General features: G+C 43.0%; 1 protein-coding gene across 1 annotated transcript; it reads left to right on the forward strand.

Moving 5' to 3' along the window:
• The first annotated feature begins 304 nt into the window (after positions 1-304).
• On the forward strand, positions 305-12,329 carry SIX4 (SIX homeobox 4). The gene is made up of 3 exons (XM_061156935.1): positions 305-1,191; positions 3,926-4,614; positions 7,984-12,329. The coding sequence occupies exons 1-3, from the start codon at positions 305-307 to the stop codon at positions 8,778-8,780; spliced, it is 2,373 nt and encodes a 790-aa protein (XP_061012918.1). The 3' UTR covers positions 8,781-12,329.
• Positions 12,330-16,753: the final 4,424 nt, after the last annotated feature.

Here is a 16,753-nt window from a genome sequence, read left to right on the forward strand (position 1 = left end):
GCCGAGCCGGCCCGGCCGCCAGTGCCATATAGTATGCAGCAACCGGAGGAGTCACGTTGGGGGAACGGCAGAAAGCAGCTATCCTTTTACACTACTTTGCTCTAGCTGCTATCTTAATGGTGACTGCGTGGCCGGGGGGAAACCTGATCGGCCAGATCCAGCCGAAACCAGGAGGGAGGGAGTGGGCTTTCCGGAGGGGGGGAGGGGGGAGGGAGACGAAGAAGGAGGAGTAAGAGAGGGGAAAAGAAAGAGGAAAAGAGTGCGAGGGAGTGAGGGAGGGAGGAAAATAAACAACAACAAAAAAATGTCCTCTTCCTCCCCCACCGGGCAGATTGCAAGTGCGGCGGACATCAAGCAGGAGAATGGGATGGAAAGCGCCTCGGAGGGGCAGGAGGCGCCCCGAGAAGTGGCGGGGGGCGCGGCGGCGGCGGCGGCGGGGCTGAGCCCCCCGGCTCCAGCCCCTTTCCCCCTGGAGCCGGGGGACACCGCGGCCGCCGCCGCCAGGGTGAGCGGAGAGGAAGGGGCCGTGGCTGCAGCGGCGGCGGCGGCCGGGGCGGCGGTGGATCAGGTACAACTCCACTCGGAACTTCTGGGCAGGCACCACCACGCCGCGGCCGCCGCCGCCGCCGCCGCGCAGACCCCACTGGCCTTCTCGCCCGACCATGTCGCCTGCGTGTGCGAGGCGCTGCAGCAGGGGGGCAACCTGGACCGCCTGGCCCGGTTCCTGTGGTCCCTGCCCCAGAGCGACCTGCTACGTGGCAACGAGAGCCTGCTGAAGGCGCGGGCGCTGGTGGCCTTCCACCAGGGCATCTACCCCGAGCTCTACAGCATCCTCGAGAGCCACAGCTTCGAGTCGGCTAACCACCCGCTGCTGCAGCAGCTCTGGTACAAGGCGCGCTACACCGAGGCCGAGCGAGCCCGCGGCCGGCCGCTGGGCGCGGTGGACAAGTACAGGCTGCGCAGGAAATTCCCCCTGCCCCGCACCATCTGGGACGGCGAGGAGACGGTGTATTGTTTCAAGGAGAAGTCGCGCAACGCGCTCAAGGAGCTCTACAAGCAGAATCGCTACCCTTCGCCCGCCGAGAAGCGGCACCTGGCCAAGATCACCGGCCTCTCCCTCACCCAGGTCAGCAACTGGTTCAAGAACCGCCGGCAGCGCGATCGGAACCCCTCCGAGACCCAGTCCAAAAGGTGAGCGCCAACTTTCCTCCTCCTCCCCCTTCCTCTCCCCCACCCCCTTCCCAGCTTTCTTTTCCTCCAAGTGCTCGCAAACATGGCGCTTACCTTCCCCACCAGCCTGGTCCGGCTGCCCACCTCTCCCCGCCCCCCACCTCTCTCCCCGGCCCCGGGCGCGGGGCGGGAGCGGGGGGCGGGGGGGGCGCGGTGGCGAGGGGCGGGGGAGCCTCGCTCCGTACCCTCCCCCACCTCCCCCCAGAAGTTTCTGGTCGCCCGCCTAGGTCTCAGTCCCCGCCCCCACCTCGGCTGGTCACTGCTGCCCAGCTTCCCACCCCCATCCCGCCGGCTTTGAAGTTGCCACTCTCTCCCCGGTTCTGGCCGGGCGAAGGAGCGTGTGTAGGCGCCGGAACGGCAGTTCTCGTGTCCGCCCGAGGCCCACGGAGGTTGCCAGAGCCGGGCCGGGTCTGCGCCTCCGAGGGGTCACGCCAGCCCAGCGCGCGCGCGCGCTCCCCGGACCCCCAGGGTTCGGCTGGCCGGGGCCCGTGTTGGAGGTGGCCGTGGCCGTTCTGGAAGGAGGAGAACGGGGTGGGGGGGGGGGGCGGGCAGAGGGCTGGCGCCGCAGAAGGGGGTCTGGGGGTGTCGAGGTTTTATGTGACAGAGTTAATCATTCACCCTGCCCTCGCTGGTTCCCTTCGCGGCCGCGGCAACTGTGGGGAGTTGGTGCGGCTCGGCTCTGCGGTGTTTTGAAACCTGATTCTGAACTCCTTCGGATCGGATTTCAGCGCCTCGGGGGTGGTGGAGCTGCGGGGCTGCTTCCTTGGCCCCGGACAATTGCGTGTCTCCCTCCTGGCGTGATGATGAGGGTAGGGGCAGGTTGGCACCGGGCGGGAGGCAGGAAAGAAGTGGGGGCGCTATCCACTGCGCCCTTCTTTGAGCGCCCACCCTGGCGGGTTTGAACTTTTTGACTGCCAGGTATTTATTTTGTCCCAACTGGTAGAAAATACCGGGTTTTCCGCCTCTTCCGTACGTCCTCCTGAGTCAGACACCTAGTCTGAGTGTCTCTGTGTTGTATTGTTGGACGAAGTGTAAAGGGAAGGCCGCCTAAAAGGAAAGTGTCGCCAACCCCGCAGGGACAGGAGAGAAAGAATCCTAAAGCAGCTCGTAGGCTCTGCTGTAGGGAGGAATCTGGGAGCCGGGGAGCCCGGCCCGGCCGGGAGAAGGTGATCGCCCGGCGCATTCCAGAGCCCGCTGTGGTGGGCCGCTTCTGCCCTGCGCTCCCGCGGGGCTCACCCCAGGCAGGGAGGAAGGCTCGGTGTCCGAGCCCGGCCTGGCGGTAACCAAAACAAAACGCGCACCGCGATCGGCGTGCACCCCGACCTACGTGCACCCCTCCGCAGACTTTCGGGGCGACCCGGAGGAGGCGCCTTGGTAACTCCACGCCACCTGCCCCCGCGCCTGCTTGAGGCAGCGGGTCCCATCGCCTACGGAATCTGCAGGCCAAGTCTAGGGGGTAGGAGCGGCGCGCAGTCCAGCTGCCCTGCATCCTCCACTCCCCGGCCCGGCGCGTTCCCCGGGTCTCCCCCGCCACACTCAGCTGCTTCTCCCCCCACTCCACACTCCCGCCCCCGGCCCAGTTGCCTGGTTGAGGCCCCTCTCCGGATCTACCTCCCACCCGCACCCCCGGTGAGTCACCCTCGCAGACGGCGACGGCGGCTCAGCCTCAGCTCGTAAATCAAAGCGCTTTCTGCGCTCCTGGCCCCGCAGCCCAAAGCCCGAGTAATCCCCTCCCCAAGGCATGAAAGCGAACCGACCGCTGGGCACTGCAGGGATGTCGGATCTTCTGCTGGGCCAAGTCCCGCCGCGCTCCAAACGTAGGGCCTCTGTCCTACGCCCCCCTGTCCCCGCCCAGCCTCAGACCAAATGGGAAACCTTTCCCCGGATTTGGTATTTCCCCCCAAATCGGAGAGGTGAGGAACACAGTCTTGTCTGCTAGGGAGCAGAACTGAGGGTACTGGGGAAAGGGTCTGATAGGTACAAGGCCACTGAGTGACCCACATCCTTTCCCTCCCACCTCCCCAGGGCACTGGCTGGTGTTCGTTAAATAGGCCCTTATGGCTTCCTTTGGATTCAAAGGCGACTGCACATAACAGTTCTGAAACAGCCACTTTGTTGAATGAAACAGTTGTCAATCTGGTGGAGTAGAAGTTTGGGAGCAGGTGAGAATATGATCTCTCGTTAACTACCTGGCAAACAAAAGCCAGTATTTCCCATCTCCTGCTCCTTTGACAGTTTCATTTACCTCCAAAACCACCCTAATCCGAATTGGTTTGAGGGGAAGAGAAAGAGTTCCTAAAGCAAGATGAATGACCACCCCTTTGATGAGTTTTTTCCTATGGTATAGGTAGAAGCATTTTTAACAGTAAGAAATAATTTCAGTGCTACAAAAAAAAAAAGCATACAATTCTCCTGTAAATCCTGTTAGCTGAATTTACATCTTTCAGACCTCTGGACTTTCTTTGAATTTATTATTAGTAAAGGTGATTGAGAGAGGAGAATTCCTCTTCCTACATGCCCTGGTCAAAATCTGCAGAAAGGCCTCATAGCTAAAACAAGACTAAAAGATTTTCCGCTGTGCTTTCCTTAGACACAGCCTTTAATGGGGTTAAAGGCTGGTTTTACAAACAGTTGGCACTATGTACCTTGTCATGCCCCTGACTTTCTGAACGTCTTGATTTCCTCCTCTGTACAGTGAGTCAGATGGCAATCCTAGCACTGAAGATGAATCCAGCAAGGGTCATGAAGACTTGTCTCCTCATCAGCTCTCGGGTTCATCCGATGGTGTCACCAACCTCAGCCTTTCCAGTCACCTGGAGCCAGTATATATGCAACAAATTGGAAATGCTAAAATATCGTTAAGCTCCTCTGGAGTTTTATTGAACGGAAGTTTGGTACCTGCAAGTACTTCACCTGTCTTCCTTAATGGTAATTCTTTCATTCAGGGACCCAATGGAGTTATCCTTAATGGATTAAGTGTGGGAAATACACAGACAGTGTCTTTGAACCCACCAAAAATGGCATCAAACATCATGAGCAATGGTATCTCCATGACTGACATACTGGGGTCTACCTCCCAGGATGTGAAGGAATTCAAAGTTCTCCAGAGCTCTTCAGCTAACTCAGCAGCCACCACCTCCTATAGCCCCAGTGCTCCCGTGTCGTTCCCAGGGCTGATTCCCAGCGCTGAGGTGAAAAGAGAAGGTATTCAAACAGTGGCTTCCCAGGATGGAGGCTCTGTGGTGACTTTTACCACACCAGTGCAAATTAACCAGTATGGCATCGTCCAGATCCCCAGTTCAGGAGCAAACAGCCAATTCCTTAATGGGAGCATTGGATTCTCTCCACTGCAGCTGCCTCCTGTTTCAGTGGCAGCTTCACAAGGTAAAAGTCTTATTTGGTACCATAATGCATAAGTCAATGTTTTAGCCAGCTGCTGTAAATGACGCATTTGGTGAGAGCTATAGATTGCTATTAGTCTTCGGGTACCTTACTGGCTGCTACCTCTGCAGAACAGTCTTGATTTGTTTCTCCGCCTTCGCAACATCCATGTAATATCCAGCTTGCTTGGTTCCCTGGTATCATGGGGGTGGGCTTTTATTTTCCCAACAACTGAATGGAAAAATACAGTTCACTGTGAGTCCTGCCAGTTCTACAATTATAGAAATATGCTAAGTCAATCAGTACTTACACAGTAACCCATTGCTTGATATTTTAAGATTAAATATTAATAATATTGCTAAGAACACAAAATGAGCCAAGCGGTTGGTAAGAATGTGTACACTTCACCTAAGCATCATTTATCTGAGCAAAAGGTGTTTTAGAAGAGCGAGCTAAAAAGACTGGATCATTTGTGTTTGATTCATGTTCCTCCTATAAGTAAGATTAACAGACCAAAAGGAAAAACAGAGGAATATATGATTGTTTGTTGCTCTGCATGTATACTAGCCTCTTAAATGTGTGGGTTTCTTTATGAAGGCCACTGTGAGCCTTATTTTATGTTTCTAGCTTTACCAAGACATCTCCTAAAGAAAGCACTGAGATGAAATTTGGGGAACCTGAGCCTGACATGCCAGTTCTTCAGTGACTTTAAGCAAATCTGGAGAGCTTTGTGTCCCTGTTTTTCTATAAAAACAGGAATGGTTAGAATGGAGGTTGAAGAACCCTCTGGCTTCAGAAGAGGGAGGTGTTGGTGCATATTTGCCTTTGTGGAAGCAAATCTGAAAGTCCAAATTTTTACCGAAACAAAAATCAAATAAGTAACTGTTTGCCTTAAAGATCAGCTTCCTGTAAAATGGTTTTATAAAAAAAAAAAAAAATCAATTTTTTCACATCTCTTTTTTTCTACAACTATGGTCTACTTCAGTTTGTTCAAGGTATTAATGGAAAAATTGTTGTGCAGTGAATTCCATTCTGCACATTTGTTTCTGTTTAGGTAGAATGGTAGTATAGTAACACACAACAGTCCTGCAGCATGCTGTTTATTTCTTCATTGTTCCAGGCTATAGAAAAGATGAAGCTAAGTCACTATCCAACACAGGACAAAAATAGTCAAACCACAGAGAAAGCCAAAGTGCTTAGTTGTATAATACTTTAATATGGATCTAACCCTTTTTCTCTCTTTAGGAAATTTCCAAATAGTAGATAACATTTTAAAGACAACAGATTTGAGCAAAAAAGCATGGTGTGTACATTAGGGAAGAGAAAGGCAGGAATACTTCTCATACATAATCTAAAGAAGTGCTGCCATGGAAGATTATTACAGGCTAATAGTTAATTCTTACAATGAGACATTCATTATGAATAAGAACAGCATTTTCAGTTAAAATAGCTAAGATCAAATGACAGAGCTGTCAATCCTTAGACTTGTCTGGGTGAGTTGAAGACATAAGTTTAACCAGACGTGTCCAGGAAGCAACATTCTCTTAGACTAATTGTGTATTGCAGTTCTCAGTAAAGTACTTGGGGAGTCAGCTTTTCTCATAGATACCATGCCTTTCTTACAAATGGCTAGACAAGGTAGATTATCTTTCTGTAGTTGAAATTTACATAGAAAAGCAGAATTTCTACATTTTACTCACTTTATAATCTAAGAAGATAAGCCCTTTTTTTTTTTTTTTTTAGCATCGCTATAAAATTATTCTTTGTATGTTGATCATTTCACAGCTGGGATTTTTTAATTGATTTTGAAATTATTGTTCAACTTATAATTCAGTTGCAACTATACTTAAATATCAAGCTTTAGATCACATCTGCTTTTCCCCTTCACGTATGTATTTCATAATATAAAAACTTTGAGAAACATTATTTTACTTAGATGCAATAGCAGTTTGAGAAAATGTCACATCTATTTTGTTATATATGGTCCTATCCAAAAATAGCGAATCACTTTGTTCACATATACACTGACAAATAATTTCACAAACACACAACAAAGTAAACATCTATTTCAGATGTCTTTTGCTGCAATTTAGTACCCAACAAGAATTTTAGAGCCTTTTTCATTTGTCTGACCTGAAACAAAGATTTATGTTAGAAAAGAGCTGAAACATGCATAGAAATGTTTTTCTTAAGTTCAGATAAAATTTTCATTTTTTGTTTGTTTAAAGACATTCCTTTGCATTTAGGGTGCTTAAAAATGTTAGGAAGACATACATATATTTATGACATTTATCAATATAGGTGGCAACATAATCACAATTATTCTAATAATTTAAAGGGGAAATGTTTTAGGTGAATTACCTTTAACTTTGAACTGTTTTCTCAAAATAATATTTACTTTAACATTGGAGTATTTTCTCAAAATAATGAAGAGTATCTACTGCACACCTAATTCAAGATCAGGGTAAACTTCCCATTTGAATTATTCTGTCACAAAACTCCCCTAGGCCCACCTTTCCTTAAATGGCAAGATAATTGCCATTTTTCCCCAAACCTAGGTGAAGGCTCAGAGGAAAAGGTTTTTAATCTGATGGTGGGAGTTGGGGGCGAGGGTCTAATTCATCTGCATTGTCTTCAGCTTTCTGCCTACATTTTTTTCTACTTCTGGTCTCGCAGAACATTATAATGAGAGTCTCAAAAGATAGAAACCCTTTTTAAAAGCATTAGCTTTAGTTTTAATGCTGTTGGATCTGTATTTTTAAAAGCACATTTCATTATTATCATTAATTCTATCACTACAATACTGAAAATTCAGAACTAGTACAACAAAAAGAAAGAAAAATCTATTGAATGTTTTGTTGACATTACTTTATGGTTAGTTTGGTGAAAGAGTGCAACTTGTCTGTACAGGTTTATATGGTTAACTTTAAGCCCCAGGGTAACTCATTTATGTGGTATTTTCTACATTTCCATTTATATTTTATGTCAGTTACTGAGCTTGTCGTGAACAAAGGCATTCTCTTTTGCATTTGTTTTCTAGTTCTAACTGGAAGAGCTAGCAATAACTATTCAACTAACAGAGATAACAAGTCTTAGCAATACTGAGCCAGAAACTTAACTGAAATTAGAACTTGGAAAAAAAATTTTTTCACATTTGATTTCTAAGCCAGTAGTTCTTGCTCCTGCTTCATCACCAGAATTACTCAAGGAGTTAAAAATATACCTCTCTGGGACTTACTGAGTCAGACTCTCAGGAGCAGAGCCTGGAAATCTGTAGTTGTAAGTGCTCAAGAAAAATCATGTGCGTGAAAAAGTAACTTTTTTCTTTCCTTATCAGTTCCATCGATGATAATCTGTACCTTTTTTTTTTAGGTAATATTTCAGTAAATTCAAGCACTTCAGATGGGAGCACATTTACAAGTGAGTCTGCCACAGTCCAGCAAGGAAAAGTTTTCTTGAGCTCTCTTGCTCCCAGTGCAGTGGTATACACTGTTCCTAATTCAGGCCAGACTATAGGATCTGTTAAACAGGAGGGCGTGGAGAGGAGCCTGGTGTTTTCTCAGCTGATGCCTGTCAATCAGAATGCACAAGTAAATACAAACCTATCTTCTGAAAGTATCTCGGGAAGTGGCCTCCACCCACTGTCCTCCTCATTAGTTAATGTATCCCCCACTCACAACTTCTCCCTCACTTCCCCAACCCTACTAAATCCCACTGAGCTAAACCCTGACATTGCTGATAGCCAGCCAATGTCTGCACCTGTGGCAAGCAAATCTACTGTGACGTCAGTCAACAACGCTAACTATGCAACTCTTCAGAACTGCTCCCTTATTTCTGGTCAAGATCTACTATCAGTACCCATGTCCCAGGCTGCCCTTGGGGAAATAGTTCCCCCAGGTGAAGACCAGGTGGGTCACCCCTCCCCAACAGTACACCAGGATTTTGTCAGAGAACATCATTTAGTTATGCAATCAGTAGCTAACATAAAAGAAAATTTCTTAACAAATTCTGAGAGCAAAACAACAAGCAACTTAATGATGCTGGACTCCAAATCCAAGTATGTCCTAGACGGCATGGTGGAGACTGTCTGTGAAGACCTGGAAACAGACAAGAAAGAGCTTGCCAAGCTCCAGACTGTCCAGTTGGATGAAGATATGCAAGACTTGTAAACTTAATTTCCTTTCCCCCGCCCTGGCATCAGCAGGCAAATCTTTTCATGGAAGACCTGAGGACACAAAGCGTTTTCCCATTTAAAGGGAAACATTAGTTTTGCAAGTAAATGCATTCAAGAGACCTTGGATTGATCTGCATGAAGATCACAGTTAAATATGCAGGAGTAGAACTGCATTACTGCAGCCTTTTGGTTCTCTTTTCAATAGATGGAGACAAACATCAGAGATGAAATATATCAAGAAGTCAGAGTGTAACATTTGGTTGACTTAATTCTAAGGTCAAATGGAACTTGATAGTTTTTTAAATTAAAAATGTATACCCTTAAGGTAGAAAATTAAATATCACTACAGAACATTAGAAACAATACAGTTCTTTTTGTTTACTTTTCCTCCATGGGCATTGGTAAGGTTAAGAAGAGTAAGTGGTACTTCATACAATTCTAAGGATATATTTTTGAATATATGCATTTCTGTTTTTCAGCATTTTTGTGAAAGTCTTGCTTTGTCTCTATACAATTCCAAATGTGGTTGCTAATAGTTTAGTGTGGCTGAGAAAGTTCGCAACCCCACTAAGAAAACTGAAACAATCTGCAGTGTGAGTGTAAATATGTTAGTCCTATCAATAAGGATTTGGGTAATTACAGTGAATTTTATTTATGCTGTATATGTTTCTCTTATACTTCAGACACTATGAACTGAAAAAAATGTTTTGGTACTGTTTAATTTATTTTTATTGTTTGAACAGGAAGTGAACAATAGTTATTTCCAACAAAGTTTTACTTTTTGTAGGATTTTAAAAGTAATGATTTTTATCAGGAGTCTATTAAGGTCAATATTAGTAACAACTGAAACAGGAAATCTAACTCCCATTATTGGAATTTTGGTACTTTCTTTCACATTCTTGTTCTTTATTTAGCAACTCTCTGATTCATTTAAATATATTTCCTATAGAATTCTACGTGCCTTTTTACCTTGTGGCCTTTTTATTCTTATTAAGGTACAGAAGTGTCAACAGAAGCACTGATGACTTTTTTCTACTATCCAACAGGGTTACTTTCACTGAATTGCTTTTAAATCTGAAGAACTTAAGTTTCTCTTATAGTTAATGTTTATGATGCAAATGGTTGAACAACTAATTATTGTTGATACATTTCATTAAAATTAAAGTAACGGTTACAGACTACCACACAAAACCAGTTCTGGAGGCTATGAAAACAACCATTTTAAAGTAAGGAAAGAGTTTGTATCTTCTAATGAGCAGAATTATGTCTTGTTGAAACTGTTTTGAATCAGTTGTTACATTATGACATATGACTGTTTGCACTATATTATCACATCTTCTTTAAATCTTTTGGGGGTTTCTGTAAGAAGCTTGTTTGATAATGTTGTGAGCTGTGGTTATACAGTTTTTATCAGGACTCTGAAGAGAAAATGTAATAATACAAATACATTTGTGTAGTGAGTAAAGTCTCTGGTCTCTGTAAAGCAAGATAAGTTAGGAAATGATCTCTTCAGAGATGACCGAAAGTTGTGGAACATGAAGATGTCATCACATCTTGCTTTCTTTAAGATCGGAACAAAGGGTCCACTCTAAGTCTCTGCATGCTCATCAGTCCAGCATGTTGAGTAAGGGCCATAGAGGATTTCACTTTTATTGTTATTGCAAATGGAACTTGCAGGCATACATGAAGAGCCCTTTGAAGAATTCCTCCCCCATCATATTTTTTTCTCCTCCATCATTTTGATGACGAATTTAGATCCCATTTTTTTATGGAATTAGTGAATGTTCCTAAACTGCTGAAATGACATGTTTTTTGTTTTGTTTTACAATGTCAGGCATTTTAGAGTTCTCTTCCACTCCACCACCACTCATACAGCTTGTTCGTTTCTTTGGGTGTGTGCTGATCATGTTACTGAGGTTAATTACATGGTTCTATAGTGTAGTTTACATAAAAATGATGTTTTCCACTTGATTGCTGCAAATATCAAGAGTTTGTTAATTTTAATTTTAAAATACCCATCGAGTAAGAAAGATGGGAAAGTTTAAAAAGTTATATATGTTATACATATATAACTGGAAAAGTTTTATATTGTCTTCCAAAAATATAATAAGCCTCTCTTTTATTCACAGTTCTTCCTGTTTTCTACCTTAAGAAAGAAAAAAGATAGCACAAAACTTAAGACTTACCTAGGAAACCTATTCATACTCTAACATGATATAATTATACCCCTACAATTACTCCAGGTAGCTATACAATATACCAGGTAAGAATCAATGCACATTATAAAGAACTTATTGTTCTTTTCTGTTCTTTCAGTAAAATAAGGGCCAGTTGTTATGAAGCCCATATATATGTGAATGAAATAAGGTAAACCCCATGATCTCCCTGCACAGAATTGCAAATATTTTTTGCATTGCTAAGGGCCAGACTCAAAACCCTTGGCAGAATTTCTCTCCTACATAAACCAATGCTTGAAGATGCTGCAAATGACCCTCTAATGATCTCCAAAGAGGAATCAGAATAGGGGTAAACAACTCTCCTTCAAACCCCAACCCCTGCTGCTGGCTGTGGGATTTTCAATGTGAGCCTCTCTATGCACTCTTATCAGTCAGAATTTGGCATTTAGCTCTTAGTTGCATCCAATAAAGGACAATCTATTGTTTAATAAAGAGAACATGCATTTGTCCCTCGTTCAAGCAAGAGCACCTGTGTTGTAGTGCTTTGTAGCTCACATGTATCAATAGTAATGAAAAGACTGAATTGTACACATTTCATTGCCTTTCTTGTGTTATGAAAGGCAAGTAGATGTTATAGCCATAGATAAAATTCATAGTTAAATTGCACACAGACCTTCAGTCTCCCTATATATGCCCTTGCGTCTTGCATGTTCAAAGCTAGATTATTGGGTAGGTGTTGCAGCCTGCTCGACTACATGTTAGACAAGTGTGTGTTAGTATATAATCAGAAGTTGTTCATTGTTTAAAATGTTTTCGACAGATCATCTCATCATAAAAATATAAATAATTCAGGAAGGCTGTGGGGAAAAGAATTAGATTTTACAGAAGATATTTTAAAAGTCTTCCTAGAACTTAGATAATAGAGCCTAACAGTTATTTTGTATCTAATTGATACATTTCATGTTAATTTCTTATTACCACCTTACATTTTATTAATCAAAATTATATAGCATGTGACTTTTGGCTTTCAGGGTTCTCAAAAATTTTTATTCTTTTGTTGCATGTACTGTATGTTTAGAGGCAACCAGTTATATACTCAATATGGTTTTACTGTGCCTTACACAAAGAGAAAATCTATACAGAATGTATATCATGGGGTGGGGTAACGGAGTCTTTACTGCACTGTTAGGTGACGGCACACAGAGCATGTCCCAGAACATTTCTGTGCTTAATTACCCAACCAAAGAGATCGCAAGTGTGTATGTTGTACTGTAATAGGGGTTTATGCCTGGACAATTAAGTGTTTTATTTGTTTTCTGAAATGATGTGAACTTATTTTTCTAAACACTATGCTAAATAAACTTTATATTTATACATACGTTATGTTGAAAAGTTGTTTATCCCTGGGAAAGCAGAGAAGAGTAAGGAAAAGAAAAAACAAAAACCACAAACATTTCATAGGCTTGAAAGTATAAGGATAAGAGGAGTCATTTTGGGAAAATAGTCTGTTGATCTTTATACAAAATTACCCAGTTCACTTAATTGTGCTGCATATTCAGAGCTAAATGATTAGAGTTCATCCTCCTTAAAGCCAAGAAATGTGTCTTACTCATTTGGGTGTCCCAAATCTGAATCTGATACCCTCTAAGGTTTAATGAAATTAATTGAAATGTTCAAGGCCCTTTCCATTCCCAAGCGTTATTGAAAGGGCTCAGTATAACCCCATCTTTAAAACACTTCCATCAGCCAACGTCTGGTTATATACCACAGTTGGGTCCACCAGTGGTTGGCTTAAAACTTTAGACAGAACTGCATTACTGACTGTGTAGAAGAGTCAGCCTTGGTACACTTTGATTCTCATTTTAAAATTAACGACATTTTGATGTTGTATGCCTCCCAAACTGAAATGAAGAGGAAGCTAGATAATAAAGTAGATTGGGACCAACCACACAATTCTATTACAAAACTGAAGTCATCAAATTAACTTCAGGTATTATTTCTAGAGTTTTTTAATATTCTCGTCATTCATTTGTTTAAAAGTTTTCTATGTAGTTAAACCAATTGAAGTTTGTAGTGTCTCCGAGTACAGTGTAGGATCAGAGTATTACGGAGTGATTATATTTTGTAATTTCTTAACCAAACATTTTAAAAACATTTGACAAGATTACTGATCTACTTCAGTTTTTTTAGTGGCTAAATGATTTTTTATATTGGAATATAGTTGATTAAAATATGTTAATTCAAACATATTTTGTAGCTGCTTGGAAGCTAGCCAATTAAAACCCCTCAATGGGAATTCAAGACCTTCAGCTATGTGATTCAATCCCACTTTTCCAGTTTCCCTTAATAATAAATGTGAACATTTACCTTTGTATGTCACCATCTCCAATACAGTAGATAGTAAATAAACAACACATTCAGATAATGGTCAGTGCTATAAAGTGAATAACAGGGTTTTGGAGATTGAGAATGGTTAGAGGTGGAAACATAGATTGGTCAAGGAAGGTCTCTGAGGAAGTAACACTGCAGAAGAGAGAGTGAACCTTGAGAGGAAGCCAACCTACAAGACCTAGAAAAGTGCATTCCTGTCACAGAAATCAACAATGTGCTTCCCTCAGGGGAAGCACGTGGCTGGATCACACTGTTACACACTGTGGGTCATGTGACAGTAGATCCAGTCAAGAGATAGGCAGGGACCAGATCACAGGTAGAGTGAGCTTTATTGGTCTGTGCCAAATTGGATTTGATTCTAAGAAGCAAGGAATGACATAACATGACTTCCACTTCATAGTATCACTTGCCTATTCTTTGGAGAATGTTGTGGGAGGCAAGAGGAGGGCAGGAATTAGGCAACTAAGTCATACTGTCCTAAGCTGTTGGACAGGAAAAAGGTCAGGAGCTCTTGAAGCGTGTATGGCAGTTTGTCAAACAAATGTATCTAGAATTTCGTGCTCTGTAAACCTTCTGTCTATACTACCTCCTGCTTTTACGGAAAGCTGCCAGCTCCCTGCTATGATTGTCCCAGCCTGAACCTGTGCCCTGAACTCCAGGCTAGGAGATCCAGTTCCCTAATAGATATTTTCAGAATGTCCTAGTCATTATGACTCTATATATGAATATTTAAACTATTATCTTCACTGTCAACCTGTTCCCCACTCTTGTCTTTCTAATTCATCCATTGGCCAGATAGAAAATCTGTTTCACTCTCGAGTCTTCTGTCCCTTTCTTCCCACCTCCTCCACCAGATCACTACATCAACACATGTCTGTACTTTTACCGTCTCTTGAACCAGTTCTTTCCCCTCTGTGTCTAGAGTTACTGCTATAGTTTAGGCACTTAGCATTTCTTGACTGAATTATTGCAGCTTCTTCCTGCTTGGTATCCAGTGTCTGGTCCTCATTCCAGGCTACATTACAACTATATTTGGATAGAACTTTCAGAATTTAAGACTTATCCCAGCCTTACATTCCAGTTTAGAACCTTCAATGGCTCTCTATTGCTAATGAAATACCATTTAAGCCCCTTACAATACAAAGCTTCCAAGATCCAAGTCACATGAATCTGTTCCCCACAGGGACCAGGTTCTTTCTTACCTAACCGATCTCCCAGACTATTTGTGAAATCTCCAGGAAGCTCTGTCTCAGTGTCATAAACAGAATAGTTCATGGCTGATTCTGTGATCAGACAAGAATTCATAACTTCCTTTCATGTGGCCGTTATCAATTCAGTTCAGTCGCTCAGTCGTGTCCGACTCTTTGCGACCCCATGAATCGCAGCACACCAGGCCTCCCTGTCCATCACCAACTCCCAGAGTTTACTCAAACTCATGTCCATCAAGTCGGTGATGCCATCTAGCCATCTCATCCTCTGTTGTCCCCTTCTCCTCCTGCCCCCAATCCCTCCCAGCATCAGGGTCTTTTCCAATGAGTCAACTCTTCGCATGAGGTGGCCAAAGTGCTGGAGTTTCAGTTATCACCTCACTGTAATTATATGTTTGCCTGTCAATACTTTCATCTCTTTCTGTAGCACTTAGTAGACAGTTGTTCAGTCACTCAGTCATGTCCGGCTCTTTGCAACCCTATGGACTGCAGCACACCAGGCTTCCCTGTCCTTCACTATCTCCTGGAGTTTGCTCAAACTCATGTCCATTGAGTCAGTGATGCCATCCAACCATCTCATCTTCTGTCTTCCCTTTCTCTTCCCACATTCAATCTTTCCCAGCATCAGGGACTTTCCCAATGAGTCGGCTCTTTACCTCAGATGGCCCAAGTATTGAATCTTTAGCTTCAGCATCATTCCTTCCAATAAATATTCAGAGTTGATTCCCTCTAGGATTGACTGGCAGTCCTTGCAGGCCTTGCAGTCCAAGGGATTCTCTAAAGTCTTCTCCAACACCACAGTTCAAAAGCATCAGTTCTTTGGTGTTCAGCCTTCTTTATGGTCCAACTCTCACATCGGTACATGACTATTGGAGAAACCACAGCTTTAACTATACGGACCTTTGTCTGCAAAATGATGTCTCTGCACTGTCTGGCTTGGTCATAGCTTTTCATCCAAGGAGCAAGCATCTTTTAATTTGATGGCTGCAGTCACTATCTGCAGTGATTTTGGAGCCCAAGAAAATTAAGTCTGTCCCTGTTTCCATTGTTTCCCCATCTATTTTGCATGAAGTGATGGGACTGGATGCCATGATCTTAGTTTTTTGAATGTTGATTTTAAAGCCAACTTTTTCACTCTCTTCTTTCACCTTCATCGAGAGACTCTTTAGTTCCTCCTTGCTTTCTGCCATTAGCATGGTGTCGTCTGCATATGTGAGGTTATTGATATTTCTCCCAGCAATCTTGACTCCAGTTTGTGCTTCATCCAGCCTGGCATTTTGCATAATGTACTCTGCATAGAAGTTAAATAAGTAGGATTACAATATCCAGCCTAGTCATACTTCTTTCCCAATTTTGAACCAGTCGGTTGTTCCATGCGAGGTTCTAATTGTTGCTTCTTGACCTACATACAGTTTTCTCAGAAGGTAGGTAAGGTAGTCTGGTATTCCCATCTCTTTAAGAATTTTCCACACAGTCAAAGGCTTTAGCATAGTCGATAGTCGAGGAAGCAGAAGTAGATGTTTTTCTGGAATTCCCTTGTTTTTTCTATGATCCAAACAAAAATTATTTTTTGAATGAATAGTGACTCTAACAGTCATCCATCCCTTTAAATCATTTCACTTGCTTGGACTAGGGAGTTTTATTGCCTAACTAGTTAAAGCATTACCCCTATTTATAGCACAAAAATAAATCAAGACATTTTGGGGTAAGGCCTAAGAGTGGTTCTGTGAATCTTCTAGCATTAGTGGATGGTCTTTATGGTGATTATTTTTCTTACTGCTCAAAAGTTTTTTTCACTTCCAAATAGAGCCTGAGTTCCAGATGACACACGTTCACTAAAGTTTAACAAACAGGTGGGGGCATTAGCAAAAATACACTCACTAAGCGTTTTTAGATCAATGTTTCAAAATAGCAATGATGTCTAGAGACACTATTTGTACCAATAAACAGATATACCTTTTAAAAATATTCTCTGTGGATATATTCCTATTATTGCATTTGAACTGAGCATATGTCTAGAGTCTATGAAGAATAGGAAATGGAATGTAGAGTTTAGGCCTCAGAAAATCTGGATTAAATTAACCTTTAGATTTGGGAAATATTAATTCACCTCTCTTTTTTTCCACTGAAATGGGTGTTTGGATATCATTATATGTGAGATCCATGTAGTTATAAGCAAAGAGAAAGGGTTA

Source organism: Dama dama, chromosome 12 (genome assembly GCF_033118175.1).
Source record: "Dama dama isolate Ldn47 chromosome 12, ASM3311817v1, whole genome shotgun sequence".
Lineage (NCBI taxonomy): Eukaryota > Metazoa > Chordata > Mammalia > Artiodactyla > Cervidae > Dama > Dama dama.